The following is a 16,409-nucleotide window of genomic DNA, read 5'->3' on the forward strand; positions in this document are numbered from 1 at the left end:
TGAGACTTCCTTGATTTTTCACACAATTTATGAGAGACTATAGGGCATAAAGTTCGGGACAGTACATTATGGTAGTTATACTTTGTTTCTCCTCTCCCCATATTTGCCGGTCCTGTGATGACAGTTTGTTCCACATTTTGTAATGCCTGAATTATCAAAAGAGAAACTGGTTGTGTAATGATTTGTTTCAACAAACAGTAATTCAAGACACAGAACATGAAAATAATGGCGATTAAGGCTGTTTTTAGAACCTTGTTTTTATAACACTGGAACTTTTAGGATCTCATCTTTTTAACTATTTCACCTGGGAAGAATTTATAGGTAGGTCAGTTAGGAAAACCATTTTTGGACTGGTTGTTCACTTCAGCAGTTGCTATGTACGTTACTTGAGGGATATTTTAACACAGAGTTGAGTGTGTGTGCCTGATTGAAGGGTGTGACCTGTAGAATTATTTGGGAAGAAGCAGTGATGACAAAAATCCTCTCATTAGCAAATAGATTCTGAAACAAGACAAGAGGAGAAAGAATTCTTGAATCTGAAAACCAAAAGTTGAAAGAAAGTAGGACAGAAGAAGAAGACTGAAGAGAAAAAGTCCATTTTTCCAATCATAACTGTTTTACCTCTAGGGACACCGAGGCATAGAAGGTGTGAGTTGCCTGGCAGATACTGGAATTTAGGTTAGGGGTTCTCAAACATTTTCATGTTTATTATTTTACCCGGTACTGCTTGTGTCCTTAACTCAAATAAGTTTTTTGTTTTTCTTCATTTTAGTCATTGTTCTGGGGCGGGGCTGGCGAGTTCAGTATGCAGGCTGCCCCAAAAAGCGAACAAAACTGCTCTCAATCACCACAGAAGCATGGGGGCAGGTGAGAAGCAGCTCTCCATTGCTGCTGCATCTCCAGCAGCTATAGTTGGGGCACGAACAGACACACAGACAAATTCTCTGAAATCTGTAGAAGAAGAAGAAGTAGATAGCTGCCCCTTTCTCCACCCCTGCTCCCTGCTGGCCCAGTGAGGTTAGAGCTGTGCTGGTCCCCATCTCTGGCCCTTTGCTGCCCCTCTGAGGTCATTCCACAGTATAACTCACTCCTACTAGACCCCTCCCTTTCATTTTATAAGAAACAGTTGAATTCCAGGCACATCCCATTATCCTGGCACATCCAACCCCTGACCTTGCTTTAAGTTAAGATAAGAGGAAGCTGCCTACCAAATTTTGTGGTCCTCGCTTTTACTGATTGGGAGGAGTTCTTGAACAAATGGACTCAAAGATGGACAAACAGACAGACATGGACATCTCTAAAATATATAGTAATGTAATAATAAGAAGATAGAGAGCATGCTTCCTTCCATCCCACTCGTATTTCCATAACATTCCTGTGGCAACTACTGAAACAATACTTTTCCATTGTATCAATCTGGAAAGGAACAATGTGTTTTTTAACTGTCACATGATTTAGGAACTGAAAGTGAGGAAATCTAGCACCATTTGACAAGTCAGATCTTTGTGGACCACCTCTGTTCCTTGAATCAGTGTTTGAGATCTGTTGGCTTAGTTAATTAGACATGAGATTGGGAGACAGGAGACTTAGGACCCAAATTGTTATTGCTTTTCACTTTGTTTGAACGTAATGTGCTACCAAATCAGAGAGGTAGCATTTTGCACTGGTATAAATAGCTATACAAAATGTGGGGCAACAATGAATTAGGCCTTTATGTTTTAATCCTGGACTCTGTGTGCCTGTGAATGCAATAACGTGATACCTAGCACTAGTACATCCTCAAAGAACTGCACAAATGAAAGCTTATCCTATGGTGAGGGAAGAAATGGTACCTCAGTGAGGAAGGTTTGTTTAATGTTAGTGTTTGAGATCCTCTGATGTAAAGCCCTATAATAGGTTTGGGCAATAATACGGCAGTTGTGCACCAGGTTAAGCCTTTGGTGGACTGCTGTCGCTATATTCATCTCCATGGTCGCAAGTACCGGCCATCTCAGCCCCTGTCGGCTACAGATTTCCATTCCTGAACAATGGGAGCACGGGAAGTGGTGCAGATCAGGACACCGCTTCCTGCAGCTCCCATTGGCCGGGAAAGGCAACCCGTGGCCAATAGGAGCTGCAATTGCAAGTACCTGTGACCATGCAGGTAAATATAGTGGTGGGGGCCCACACTAGAAAGTCCTATTTATCAATAACTATGAATTCAGCAATTTAAAATACTTTCCATAGCAAAAATAGGATAGGCAGCTTCATAATGTTGTCCCAAATCCATTGGTTTTACTTATTTTAAAATTGAATTTAGCTCAAGTTGCTTTGCCTATAGTTTCTAGATTGGCTTTTGCCTTTGGTTGTTTCAGAGCTCTTCATTCTTCCACTACAATTTCCACCTTTTATTATTTTCAGATCTTTTGGATGGATTTAGGACGATCATTTGTTTATAATAAAGTTTGTAATTAATTTTCTTGTCTTCTGCCTAGACCAAGATGGAGACTTGTCAGGGACAATTTCACTTGTTATGACACAGTGCTGTAAAAGAATAAAAGACACAGTTCAAAAATTGGCCTCAGATCATAAAGACATTCACAGCAGCGTTTCTCGAGTTGGAAAAGCCATTGATAAGGTATTTACTTTATGAGTTTTATTGTGTTGAAATTGAAGTATTTTTCCATGTATTTCATAGTATATACTCAACCCTGCTAAATTTGGAATCAGAAGATTGGGGTTAAAACCAGGGCCAATAATGGAAAAGCTTTCATGGAAGCCTAGTGTATAAACTAGTCTTCTGAAAGTTCATACCGCTCTGTGTAGAGATTGTCCCCTTTTCACGCATATTAAAAAAAGAAAACACTCAGTAGCACATACAGGATTAATAGGTCAATGTATTATAGTAATATAGCAAAATGTTAACAATTAATATAAATCTTTTAGCTATGAAATGTATCATGGGTTTTTTTTCTGTCTAATCACCAGTAACAGATGTTTAGACAGTTGAATCCTATTTTAGGAGAACTGTTAATCTGAAACAAAAAAGGTAATTTTGTATAATTTTTTTTTCTTAGTTTGCTTTTAATCAGTTTACTGTGAGCTTGGTCCTGTTAGGTGTTGAGTACTGTCAGTGGGAAGACCGGATGCTCATCATCTCCACAGGATCAGGGCTTTTAATATGATGCTTTTGGTCACTTCATAAATAAAAAAAGAGAACACAAAACCGATCATTGTTGAAGTTTTTCTGGTGAGATGTTCTGATACAAATTCAGATTTCAAGGATTTCTGGGAGCTACACAAGTTACTGTAGATAGACTTCACTATCCCCTCAAAGCAATAGAATTCTTGTCATATGCAAAACCTTCAAACCACCCTTTTCCTTGAAACAACATTGTGAAGCATTATTTCATCTCATGTGAGAGATTCCTCTGTGTAAAAGCATCTGAAATAAAAAACAAAAAACCCCGAAACCCTTTTCAGATGTTTTATATTATGATTTAATATGTAGACATGTTTAGATCTCAGACTATATCTACTGACACATTTCTTAAATGCAGTGTGACGGATATAGAATTGATTGACTGCAGGCAATTATTTTATAAAGGAGACTTACATGAACATGCTTATAACCTGTAAAGAGCCACTGCAGCTGTAAAGTAATGAATAATCTTTTATCTTTCATAACCAGGTTTAAGTGACCCATCTAAACTCTTCAGTTTAAATTTAGTCACAGTAGAATGCCCTAACAATCACAAAACAAGGCACACTCATTGCATTATTGGGTGGAATAGCTATGCAACTGTTGTATGGGGTTGTTTTTTGTTTATTTGTTGGTTGCTCTATATTTAGCTATCCCATAGATCTAAAAAAGAATGTATGGTTTAATACCAACAGTGCTAATCCAAGTGCCAGTGTGATATTCAAAGTTTTAAGGATACCTCTGTTCTAGTACCTAGCTACTATATCTAAACCAATCAACTAGAGTAAAAGCAATCCATCCTTATTACTAGCTTGAAACCTGCTGTAAATCTCTTTAATCTTGTCTTGAGTTTGAAAGTTGGAACTTCAGCCCTTTTCTGATATAACAAATTGACTTCGTGTGAACCATTCTGAATTAAATTAGGCTCTTTTTTTCTATTAAATTACTCTGGTAAATCAGAATACTACTAAATAGCAAAATAATTTAGATGGATGTAAGTTCTGAGTGAAACACTAGCAAAATTGTTTGTAATAGCAAAAAATAAAAGGTACGAACCCCTTGACCTTTAAGTATTTATTACAATTAGATATGGTCTTTTGTTTCCAAATACCTGTTTCAGTTATTCACTTGGGTAGTTTCCTAGTAGCTTTATTATCACTTTACCAAATTTAGTTTGCCCAGTATTAAAAAGTGGACCATATAAATAAAACCATATGTTAAATTGTAGGTACCATATTTTACAGGCTGACAGAAACAAGAAGTGGAAAGACATCAACAAGTTCATCTTGTCTGTGCCCACAGTGGGTGCAAGATTGCCAATACAGGCCCATAGCTGAAGGTTCAGTCCTGTGATATTTTGTGCCACCTCAATTCCCATCAATATCACCAGGAGTTCAGGGCCCAAATGCTTCTTTCAAGTTACTTGGCACTTCGCAAGATCATGGCTTGAAAAACAGACTCTCCGAGATTTTGTGCAAGTTACTTGAACCAAAGGTTTCAGTCCATACAGCTGGAAAACTGGGTAGAACACGAGATGCATCACTTGAGAACTTCCTTAGACACAAAAACTACAGTAAATGTATTCTAATCCAGTGGTGGGCAACCTGAACCCATGAGCCACGTGCGGCCCTCGCTAGCCTAGGTTACCCATTCTGTGTGTGGCCTGTGAGACGTTTTGTTCACTGTTGCCCACCTGCAGGGTTTCTAGATTCCGCTGGTTTCCAGATGTGTAGTTTTGTTCCTACCAGTATTACTAAAGTGACACGCACGTAAAACAAAGGCAAAGTGAGGCATATTCTGATTGCCCATAACATTGACTGTGAGGGCCATGCGCTCCCTCTGCATCCAATCAAAGTGCTGTTATGGTTCAGTCAGCCCACCCTGCAAATTCTAGGTGCAAAAGTGCAGTTAACAAAACTACCTTAGTCCAAGAGATTGGACGATCTTGGTTCTGACAATCTTGTGGCTCACTGAGATGGAGGGCCACTTGAACAGCCCACTCACTAGCCTAGGTTGCCCATTGCTGGTCTAATCCTTGATATTCACAAAATCCATTTTTATAAAGTGGAACAATGATTTCATGGATAGTCAGGTTGAAGGAAGTGTCAGGGAATCCATCTAATCCAGGGCTACTCAACATGTGGCCCGTGGGCTGCATGCAGCTCACAGCTGGGAGCCAAAACAAAAAAGTCAATATAATGGTCATCTTGTGTTGATATGCATTTTAGTAGTTAAATTCCTGGACTGGCATTGCTCATCAAAAGTGCTGTCATATGGGTAGAAATCGGGTAAATATTGTATTTTATTAATATCAGCAGAACTGACTTAAATGGGGCCTGTATGTTGTGTTGTCTTGCCTTAATCTTTGTATTCATGCTTGTCAGTGTGAAAGAAGCTATTTGCATATATATTTGTATGTATATGCAACCATATTTAAGTTGCGGCCCTCGGCATTTGCTGTGAGTATCATTGTGGCCCCCAGGACTGTGAGTAGCCCTGGTTTAATCTATCCACCAATGCTGCTTTAAGATAATGTTTGCATTTCAAGCAAATCTGATTCCTTCCAGTGAAGTATCTATTGGCTTATTAGCGCTCCATAACCAATTTAAATTAAAATCTCCCTCCCCCCAAATAATACACTTAATTTTTAAACCAAGTAAAAATAATTAGATGTAATTGAAAGATCAGTTCATCAGATCATGGCCTCCAGACTAATTCTAGACAAAGTTTTGCTATCACTAAATAAAATCCTCATTAGAACCAAAGAGATTGGTCTATTACTGTAATTCACAAGATGTAGGTTTTGTATTTACAGTAGCCTTCTTGCATCTTTCCCTTTTTCATCCTCGTTTTTACAGATAGAATAAAAAACATGACAATGTGATGAGCATTTTGTTGGTCCTCAAGTTATTGTGAAGATATCATCAGGTGTGGACAAGTGTATCTCAGATGAATTTGTCTTGGGCTTCAAGATTAGAATGGGGATTCCTAATGACATCTGTTGTTTCAAATCAACCAGTGCTTCCTGCTCAACAAGCTCTGATTTTGGTAGAATTAGTGTGCAATGAGTCCATAGTGAGTTTCAGATTAAATGTTTCCTTTCCTGTGTAATGGGAGGGAGGGGCCTAGGCATGATATTTCCTTTGGCCAGTCTTTAGTTTATGCAGCTCCATGCTAATGATCTAGACAGATTTACTAGGCATGTTGCCAGCAGAGTTCTCACTAAGATCACAGGCACATTATCATAATAACTGAAGAGGAACGTCACATTTGGCATGAAGTATTACCATCCATCTCGCCAAGATCTTTAACTAATCAAACACTTTGTCTCCTTAGCAACTATTCAAGATTACCAGGTTCCACATCTGAGAGAGTTTCTCCTTATTACAACCACATTTAATCTTAATGAGCTTTCTCTTCCACCCATCCCGCCCCAGGATCAGAGTCACCTTGTTACCATCCAACAAGCTGCCTGTAGAAGCTGGTCAGTGATTTCTACCTGTTGAATGTAAAACACATACTCTTGAATAGCTTGACATCATCTGATCATAATTTGAATGTGAGGAGCTCACATTCTAGCCATATCCATCTCTTTAGCTGTTAGATACCTGTGTTGGTGTTTTGAGATGAGACTGTCTTCGGGAGAATGAGGGGGAGGAAATGCTGGCCCCAACCATTTCTTCCATCTCTTCTCTACACCCTGTCCTTAACAGGATACAGTTAAGTCAAATGTCATGCCAAATTTAAGTTTTGGGGAAACAAGCTTTTATTAATGTGTCTGGAAAAGTTTCCATGATTAGTCAGAGAGGGATAGTGGGAACCACACATTTTAGAAATAAATATTCCGTTGGAGTAACATTCAAATACTAAAATTACGTGAGCTATTTAAGGATGAATTTCTTTACAACCCAAATATTACATTGTGAACCAGAAAATGAAGTGAACAGTGAAACAGACTAGTTATTAGTCTCACTTTTACATCTCCTCAAAAGTGAGAAATTTGCAAAAGGTAATAATAACAGGGCTATTGTGAAAAATAAACTAGCTCTTAAGACTATTAAAAGTGAAAATGTTTAGGTACTACTAATTACACAGGGAAGATCAGTAGTCTGTTTAAAGTAATATTTAACGTGACTCTGTCACTCTATATCTTTCTTGCTATTCCTTGAAGACAGAGTGCAGGTAGAGATAAGCCTGGCATTCTATTATGAGTGCTACATTAGTACTAGTAAGACTCTGACCACATTCAGTATCAATTAACCTTTCTTCTGTGAGTGATTATCCGCACAGATTCTGTTTTTGGTGTGCATGAGCCTAAAAGATTCTTTTGGCCAGTACATCCTCCCCTTATGCACATTCCCATCAGAGGGCGTAAAGAGCTCCATGGAGCCAGCTGTCCCTCAGTTCCTTCTTACCACCCACAGCAGTAAGACAGAACAACTGCAGTGACAACCTGCTTTCCTGTTTCCTATAAACACTGTCCCGTTGGCTAGTTATTTAGTGTTTTAATGTTGATTTATTTTTTCCCATTAGCATAAAATCAGCCAGTCCTTTTGCCACTTACTTGACCAGGGGACCCCCTGGTACAAGATTTCTAGTCATCATAGCAGAAGCAAAATCCCCAGCATTAAAAACTTTCCCTTCTTGGGAGACTGCTGTGCCTCTAACTGACGGTGACGGGCATATCCCAGATGCTATTCCATCTACAACTCATTTTCCAAATGGATTCAAAAGGCCTGGGAAACGACCTGTGATTTTAGTGCTCCCCAGAAGGCCTCTTCACACATGGAAAGAAAGACCTAGTGAAGGCTCCTTCCTTTTTGAGGAGCGCTGTGGTGAGCTCCAGGACAACATTGACTTAGAGACCCCAATCATTAACTTCAATACCTGTGATGACAGCTTTGGCAGGTTGGAGCACCTCTCCAAACCCAAGCTAAAGTGTAGGTCACACTCCCTGCTGCCTACTAGGTTCAGACAAAAAGTTGGCATGGGCCTGACTCCCTTCAGACTAAGCACTTAAAGGGAAGCCTTTGGTGCCAGCTGTTAAAGCCTCAGTAAGGGTATGTATACACTGCAACACTATTTAGAAATAACTATCGCTATTCTGAAATAACTTAGTCCGCGTCTACACAGCAGGCAGTTATTTCAAAATAGCGTCAAAATACTATCAAGCTGGAGGACTTCTTACTTTGACTCCAGTAACCCTCATTATAGAAGGAATGAAGGAAGTCGGAGGAAGAGTGCTCTGTTTAGAAATAAATGCTGTGTAGATGCTCATGAGCCCTTCGAAACTTGTTTCCTATACCAGCAGATTTCAGCCAGGGCCATGTGTATAGGTTTTAGGGGGTCCATCAAGCAGGGTCAGCGTTAGACTTGCTAAGGCCCAGGGCAGAAAGCCAAAGCCTCACTACATGGGGCTGAAGCCAGAGCCTGAGGAGCTTAGCTTTGTGTGGGCCTCTGTGGTGTGGTGCCCTCAGCAATTGTCCTGTTTGCTACCCCAAGACTGGCCGTGGCTTTTATATGCAGAAAACCAGTAGTTGGGCACAGGTAGGCCATGGAGGTTTTTATAGCATGTTGGGGAAGCTCTGAAAGAAAAAGGTTGAGAACCCCTGCCCTGAACCGCAACCGCATGAAGGGTAGGGGAGCTTCAGGCCCTCAGGGTGGGTCCCCCATGTACATTGTTTCATAAAGTTATGCTCAAGCCTCATCCCAAGTTCTTGCCCAAGATTGTTTCAGAATTCATGTGAACCACTTCATTTGTCTCTCTGTTCTCTTCCCCAAGCCTTACTTATCCTTGTGAAAAGTTAAACTTGACACACTTGTGGCTTTAAGAGCACTGTCTTTTTACACCGACAGGACAAAATAATTCAGTAACACACCTACATGGTTCATGATCTCTGCAGGAAAGGGTCAGGCAATATCCCCTCAGATTATTTAAGTGAGTATAAAGACATACAATTAGCCAGATTAAATCCACCCAGCCACAATAGCTGGATGCCTTCTTTGGTAGGGCTGTTCCACAGTCATCATTTAAATATCCTCCTTTTACCCACTTCCAAGCAAACAGATAATGGTCTGTTAGTTACCCAGAATAGATTCCATGTAGACAGTTACTTCAGGAAGAAACAGCAATGACTTCCCTACGGGAATTGTGGTTCTTTGAGATGTATTGTCCATGTGGTTTCTATATGACCCAACATTCTTCCCTACTCCTGTAAAGTCCTACGGTTCAGTAATTCTGTATTGGCAAAGAAAATGAGGGTTGTTTTGACTCTTCACCTTTTATGGCCTCTGTTTGGGAGGACACGAGGGCATCTAGAGTATAAGCATGATACTAATAGACAGGATAGGATAGACAATTCGAATCTAGCCTGCATGCGCTGCTTGCTCACAGAATAGAATCCATGTGGGTACGTTGTCTTGAAGAACCACTGTTACCGTAAGGTTCGTTAGCAGAAGCTTATGCAGAATTGGACCATTCTGAGTGCTTATTTGTAGCTGTGCATTCTTCCTGGATAGACCAACTCTCTGCTTATTTAATATCACAGATGTAATGGGTTCCATCTGTTTAGTCACAATGTCCTTGGGAAATTATCATTTGGATTAGTGATAGGGATGAACCTCTTGTGGTTCATAGGATTGTTTCAGATATGAGCAATGCTAATACTAAGCTCAAAGTTACTCAGGTCTATTTAACACATGCAAACAAACAAACAAACAAAAAACCACCCTCAAACCAACCAACCAACCAATTAAAAAAAAAAAACCCGAAAACAAAAACAAAAACCCTATGCCACAGGGAGATTACATATTAAGAAGTGTAAAACAAAACTTGGTAAATGTGAGACTCATCTTGTGAATTGTCGTAGCTTTTATATTTTTTATATTGTGCTTTCTGTCTCCATGTCTCCTCTTCTGTAATGAGGTGGAGAAGACAGTTGGTTGATGTAGGGTCATTGTTTTTGTTCCTCACTAATGATTGTGAATTTATGATCGGAAGGAGATGATTGAGGCCTTATGCACTGAGAGAAGGAGATTGTTCCACATCTACGGGGCAGCATGGAAAAAGGCATGAAGATGGGAGTAGGTGCAGGAAATAAAGGGAACAGTGAAGCTGGCATAGATTCATAGACTTTAAGGCCAGAAGGGACCATCATGATAATTTAGTTTGACTTCCTGCACATCACAGGCCACAGAACCTAGCTCTGGCTGAGTTACTGAAGTCCTCACATTTTGATTTAAAGAATTCAAGTTACAGAGAATGCACCATTTACTCTAGTTCAAATCAGTGAGTGATCTGTGCACAATGCTGCAAAGAAAGCAAAAATCCCCAAGGGTCTCTGCCAATCTGAACTTGGGGAAAATTCCTTCCTAACCCAAATACAGGGATTGTTAAGGTTGTGGGCATCGTTGGCAAGTGAAGGGGAGACGTAAAAAGGAAGGATGAGGTACCAAATGTACCTCTTTTCTGTGGTTTGGCTTAGGGCTGTTAGGAAGCGAGTAAATAGCTTATCTTGTAGTCGATAGAAATTCTATCAACTATATGATTAGTCGATAAGGGAGGAAGCGTCTTGGAGTTACCTACGCTGTGGCTCTGCAGTTTAAATGTAGTAAGAGTCAGGTAGGAAGGCAACCCGGCTCCTACTAAATTTAAACTGTAGAGCCACTGCAGGAATAGCTCCTGGACCTAGCATGGGCTGGGACTGAGCCGGGCTTGCTCAGTCCCAGCTCGTGCTGGGTCCAGACCCCCCTATGGATGGGAACTACTGCTGGAGCAGCCATTGTTTGCGGGCTGCTCCTGGAGCAACCTCTGTTTGTGGTGGCTAGGATGTGACACAGCTTCTGTCTACGGTGAGCCTGGGCCTGCCACGGGCAGAGGCTGCTTCATGGCAGCCTTACCCCTACCCCACGCTGCTTCCTCTTTTAAACTGGCTCCCCCCAGTACTGGCTCCTGCCCCCTCTTGCTGCCTGTGATACAGAAGCAGCGTTGGCACGGGAGGGGGGGCGGAATGCCAGTAGTCTGTTACTTAACTACTCACATACATCCCTAGTTTTGCTTCATTGTTAACTAAAGCAACAAAACGTAGTTCAGCCTCAAGTTAAGCTTTCCCTGTAGGACAGCGTCTATATTCTTAATTTCCTCTGCCAGGAGAGATACTATTGTTTTTCTGATGTTTCAGTTGGAGCAAATGATCCATCTAACATATCTCAGTAGCACCATTTTACAAGGTTCTAGCACCTGGTAACAGATTGACCCAGGATTCTAGAGTCTCCCAAAGAGACAAGGGAGAGACAGTGGAGGGATGGATTAGAAGAGAGGGTTGAGATGGTCAGACGAACGAGAATTTTGGCAGCTGCATTTTAGATGGACTGGAGAAGACGAAAGTGTTTCAGTAATTGATGCCAGAGAAAACCAGTGTGTGGATAAATATTTTAGCATAGTAAAGGTAGGTTAGACTTTTAAGATGTTGCAGAGAAAGTAGTAGCAAAACTTAGCAGCCTGTATGTGTAGAGATATATAGAGAGGGGGTGACCCCAACATTGTGACCCGGAGAGTCAGGAAAGCATTTGGTAATGGCCAAACACAGGAATGGATGCTTTTTTTGAACCCTTTGAGCTTCAGCATCTGCCCCACCTTTGGAGAATTGTCTCTCCAGAGGGAACTCTCTAAGTGAGTGAGTGATTCTTCCTTTGCCCCTCCTCTTGTAGATCTTGGTGCAGTCAGTGGGGAAGGGTTGTCTGCCTTCACTCAGGGTCTTGAGCTGAAATATGAGCAATGAGGTGGTTCACAGACTTAGGGAATAGAGAGAAATCGCTTTGTGCCTCTATAGTCTCTTATACAGAGATCTCAAAGTGCTCCTACATATTTTAATTAAACTCTGAGGTGGCATTAGGTCTACTTTACGGACTGGTAACTGAGGCACACAGTGGATAAGTTACCTGCCCACAGTTAGGCAGCAAGAAGCTGAGCATTGCTTCACAGTCCCAGGCGCTATCCTTTAGAAAGTAGCATAGGAAACTGAAGTGATTATTCCCTTCTATTTGGCACTGGTGGTGCCACATCTGGAGTATTGCGTCCAATTCTGGGCCCCTCATTAGGATGTGGATGCTTAGGAGAATGTCCAGCGGAGGGCAACAAAAATGATTAGGGTGCTGGAGTACATGATGTACGATGAGAGGCTGAAGGATTTGGGCTTATTTAGTCTATAGAAGAGAAGAGCGAGGGGGGGGAATTTGATAGCTGCATTCAACTACCTGAAGGGCATTCCAAAGAGGTGGAGAGAGGCTGTTCTCAGCGGTGACAGATGACAGAACGTGGAGCAATGGTCTCAAGTTATAGTGTGGGAGGTCTAGGTTGGATTTCACCTTTCTGTTGCCAAGAGAAGTATCTTATCGCTGACAATATGTTAATTTATTCCTGGGATTTGTAGGTCATAGGCTTGAAGATGCACCAATAATGTGGATTATTGTGGTATGAAAATGGAAAAGATTTATCAGATATTAGAGTATATCAAGCCAGGTTATTGATAGCATCAGCCACGTTTCTGACTCACATCATTATCCTCTTTTCGGGTATTTCTTCTTCATCTTTGTCTCTTGAGTTAAAGCTTTCACTGCTAACTCCCTCCACCAGAGCAACTGTGCTAGTAAGTAATGTTTGTAGCACAGCATCAGTCTTGATGTGGATAGAGCCTGGCTGATTTAGTTTTGATTTACTTTTAATACTTCATATATAGAAAAATCTTCTCTGTTGGACACTCCATGGGCTGAAAATTCTTTTATTAGTTAACTGGATTTGTAATTTGCCAGCATAATTCCTTATATTGGATACATTTCAGACTTCAAGCAAGTGAGGATTTCTTCTCACTGCACATAGAAGATAATGAAGCATGTTTCTTTTAGATTGGGAGATAATTAAGAGCAGCTGAATGACAGGCAAAAAGCATCAGAGTGTAGACACAGGTGTGTCTGCCTAATTAAAGAATAATTACATGGAGTTATTTGTTCCAGCCTATTAAATGTTAATTTGTACATTTCAGAATTTTGACTCTGACATCAGCAGCGTGGGGATAGATGGATGCTGGCAAGCTGACAGCCAGCGAATTCTCAATGAGGTGATGGTAGAACATTTTTTCCGCCAAGGGATGCTGGATGTTGCTGAGGAGCTCTGTCAGGTAACCATAGCTCAGGATGCTTAATGTTATCAAGAAGTAGAAATTACACCCCAGATAAGCATCTTTAATTTTGATACCCGAAAGTCTCAACTGGAGTATTAAAGTGTAAATCATTTAAAAAATGAGATAGTATTTTGTAAGATTTTCTGGCCCTTTTTCTGACAACTCAAAGGTGTTACTTTGTTTTTCAGGAATCTGGTCTTTCTATAGACCAAAGTCAAAAAGAACCATTTGTGGAGCTAAATCGAATATTGGAAGCATTAAAAGTTAGAGTTTTGAGACCTGCATTAGAGTGAGTTACTCAGTTTTCTTTATTTGAATAAATGAAAATCTAAAGGGTGGTGGAAATCTTGGCATTCGCTATAATACGCTTTACAAAGGGAGACATGGCTTATAGGAGGTTTAGATGATATTTTGTTGGCCTTCTCTCCCCCTCTGCCCCCCCACTAGTGCTGAATTTCCAGGTTCTTTCTCCTAGTTGAATGCTTAATTTGAATCACACATGGTATAATCCTATTATTAATTTAAGCTTTCAGGCAAAACTGTGTCAGTTACGGATACAGTTGTATGCCTTAAACAATGAAATGTTACCTAGGTTACAACAAAACACTGTCAGCTTACTCAAAAAGGGTCTAACAGTAGTGAGTGTCATGTACTTCCTGGCTGTGCACCCCCTGTTCCCAGTGATGTTAATGGGGGCTGAGGATGCTCAGGGCCTGCAGTATTGTGTTCACAGCTATTCGTTTAATCAGCTTTACCAATAAAACACAGATAAGAGAGATAAGGAGAAGGGAAAATCAGGGGATGGAGGAAGAGTGGTTTGAAGAATAGGTGCTCTTCATGGGCCAGTGATAAGTGAGTGTTAGGTTTACACTAGAGTTTTGCTCTGTTTTGGTTAATCTGAAGTCAGTTTGGGAAACTGGATTGCACATGAAGTCCTGCTCTTGGACAAAGTTATTCTTTCTACTAGTGGCGAGAGCCAGTGGGGAAAAGGTATCTCATGTGCAAGCAAAGACCATCTAACATGCTCTTGAACTGACCTATAAGGGTAAGTAGACAATAAAGAAGAGTTGTTTACCCTTCCAGACCATGAATAACTGATTAGACTATGCTGTACAACTTTCAGTAAACGTGCAACCTCAAAAGAGCTTTTGGAACTAGGTATGTGAATGAGTAATTAGTTACCCAGTAAGCATTTCCCCTTAATGGGTGATTCTTACCAAATACCAGTTAACCAGTGCCTGCCGTGGGTGGAGGACAGCCCTAGAGCTGGGGCTGGGAGCCTGCTTAGTCGGTTAACCAGGTAAACATTGGGTTAACCTAACATTTAATTGGTTAACTGATTGATCAGGCTTTTACGTCTCTATTTGGGACTGGAATCTGGTTCTTGTTGTACATCAGATTCCCTAATAAACTTAAACAAAAACTGGTCTGGTAGTACTTTATAGACTAACAAAACATATAGATGGTATCATGAGCTTTCATGGGCACAGTATACTTCTTCAGATGACCGGAGTGTAATTTAACTTTGGCTTCTCTCTTACATAAATAAAACAAGACCAAAAATGAGTTAAAATACATTTTATTGCATATGATCATGCATTCAGGATACCCAGTTTTCTTCATTGTTCAGTTAAATAATTTTCATATGAGCAAAGATGTCCCCTTCCCTCCTCCCCCGACACTTGTGTTCACTCATAACTAGTTTTATAGTTCTATTTTGAAAATCTGTGAATATGATGTTGGTACCAAAGTTGAATGAATCGACACTGTGAAGTTTAAGCCATTATCCAGATGCATTGAGTACTGACATCTTTATAGAACATGAGAAGGATAGCATAAATAATTACTCATGGAATATGCTAAGCTGAATGGAATGTTGAGCTGGTTCAGTGCCACTAAACTGGATAATTATAGGGCATTAATTATCTAATGAGAACCTGGATGTACCAATTGAAACTGCATCATGTGGTATTTACATATCCCTATTTCTTATTGTTATAATAGTAGCATGAGCTTAGTAAAGGGCATTACCTAGAGATTGATACTTGATTGCTGTTATTGAGTATCATCTGCACCTTAGAGCATCAATTCCTCTTGCTCCAGCTAGCTACATAGTTCCAGGAAATACCCTGTGCCTTGCTCATAGCAACTTGTTTATTTCTGGTACCTCCCACAAAGTGTTAGGCACTTGCCAAACAGGAGAGGAGGCCTGGTCTTTTTTCTCCAAGGAGCTCATATTTCAAAGGCAGAGGAACAGACAGAGGGTGGAAGAAAGTAGTGCAGCTTATAAGGAGAGTGATCAAAGTGGTAGTTAATCACCTCTTTATTATAAAAAGGGATGTGAACAGCGTTTTAAACAAATAAACAGGTATCGTAAACCACTCCCAATTACTCTTCAAAGTAGAGATTATTAGTGAGCTAGTTTCTCATGGGTGTCACAGCAAAAATGGAGCTGTAGAAGGGACGTGAGTTTGGGAAGGGTAGAGGCCTTGTGGGTGAGCTCAGGAAGGTTCTATCCATGCAAGGGGGCAGCAGAGAAGGAGGCATGGCAATGCTTGTGTGAGAAGCCAACACCATGGGCGGGCGAGACTGACAACATTAAATATAGCTGTAAAAGAAATGTGTAAATGGCAGTCTCAAGTGCTCTGCTGACCTGATCCCAGGGCAGTGCCCCTGATATCGATGGAGCATAAAGATAAAGGAGGAAATAGGGAAAGGATCATAAATTACAGCAGGGCTACTCAGCACGTGGCCTGTGGCGGCCCACGGCCTGTTTGTTTGCAGCCCGCAATGCATTTTGGGTTTACGAAGGGCTCAACACAGGTGGGATCCTTTGAACATGGCCTCCACTGGGAAAACACTTCACAATGGCGAGGCATTTCCCAGGCGGGGTTAGCATTGAAAGACGCAAGCGGACGGGCTGTCTGGAACATACAAGTGCAGGGTGTCAGCATTTCTAGCCCCCAGGGAGGAGGTGCCGGGAGTGCTGGGGCATTGTGGGAAGTGCTTTGTATTCATGCCCGTCAGTGTGAAAGAAGCTATTTGCATGT

The 16,409-nt window shown here is 40.9% G+C and overlaps 1 protein-coding gene across 1 annotated transcript in view; it reads left to right on the forward strand.

Annotated features, from left to right (window-relative positions):
- The window catches only part of RMND5A (required for meiotic nuclear division 5 homolog A), a 43,208-nt gene that overhangs the window by 9,050 nt on the left and 17,749 nt on the right, over positions 1-16,409 (forward strand). Inside the window, exons 2-4 of the mRNA XM_075930959.1 lie at positions 2,475-2,617; positions 13,222-13,356; positions 13,548-13,648. Coding sequence (XP_075787074.1) covers positions 2,475-2,617; positions 13,222-13,356; positions 13,548-13,648 — 379 coding nt within the window. The remainder of the gene's footprint in view (positions 1-2,474; positions 2,618-13,221; positions 13,357-13,547; positions 13,649-16,409) is intronic.

Source organism: Pelodiscus sinensis, chromosome 5 (assembly GCF_049634645.1).
Source record: "Pelodiscus sinensis isolate JC-2024 chromosome 5, ASM4963464v1, whole genome shotgun sequence".
Taxonomy (NCBI): domain Eukaryota; kingdom Metazoa; phylum Chordata; order Testudines; family Trionychidae; genus Pelodiscus; species Pelodiscus sinensis.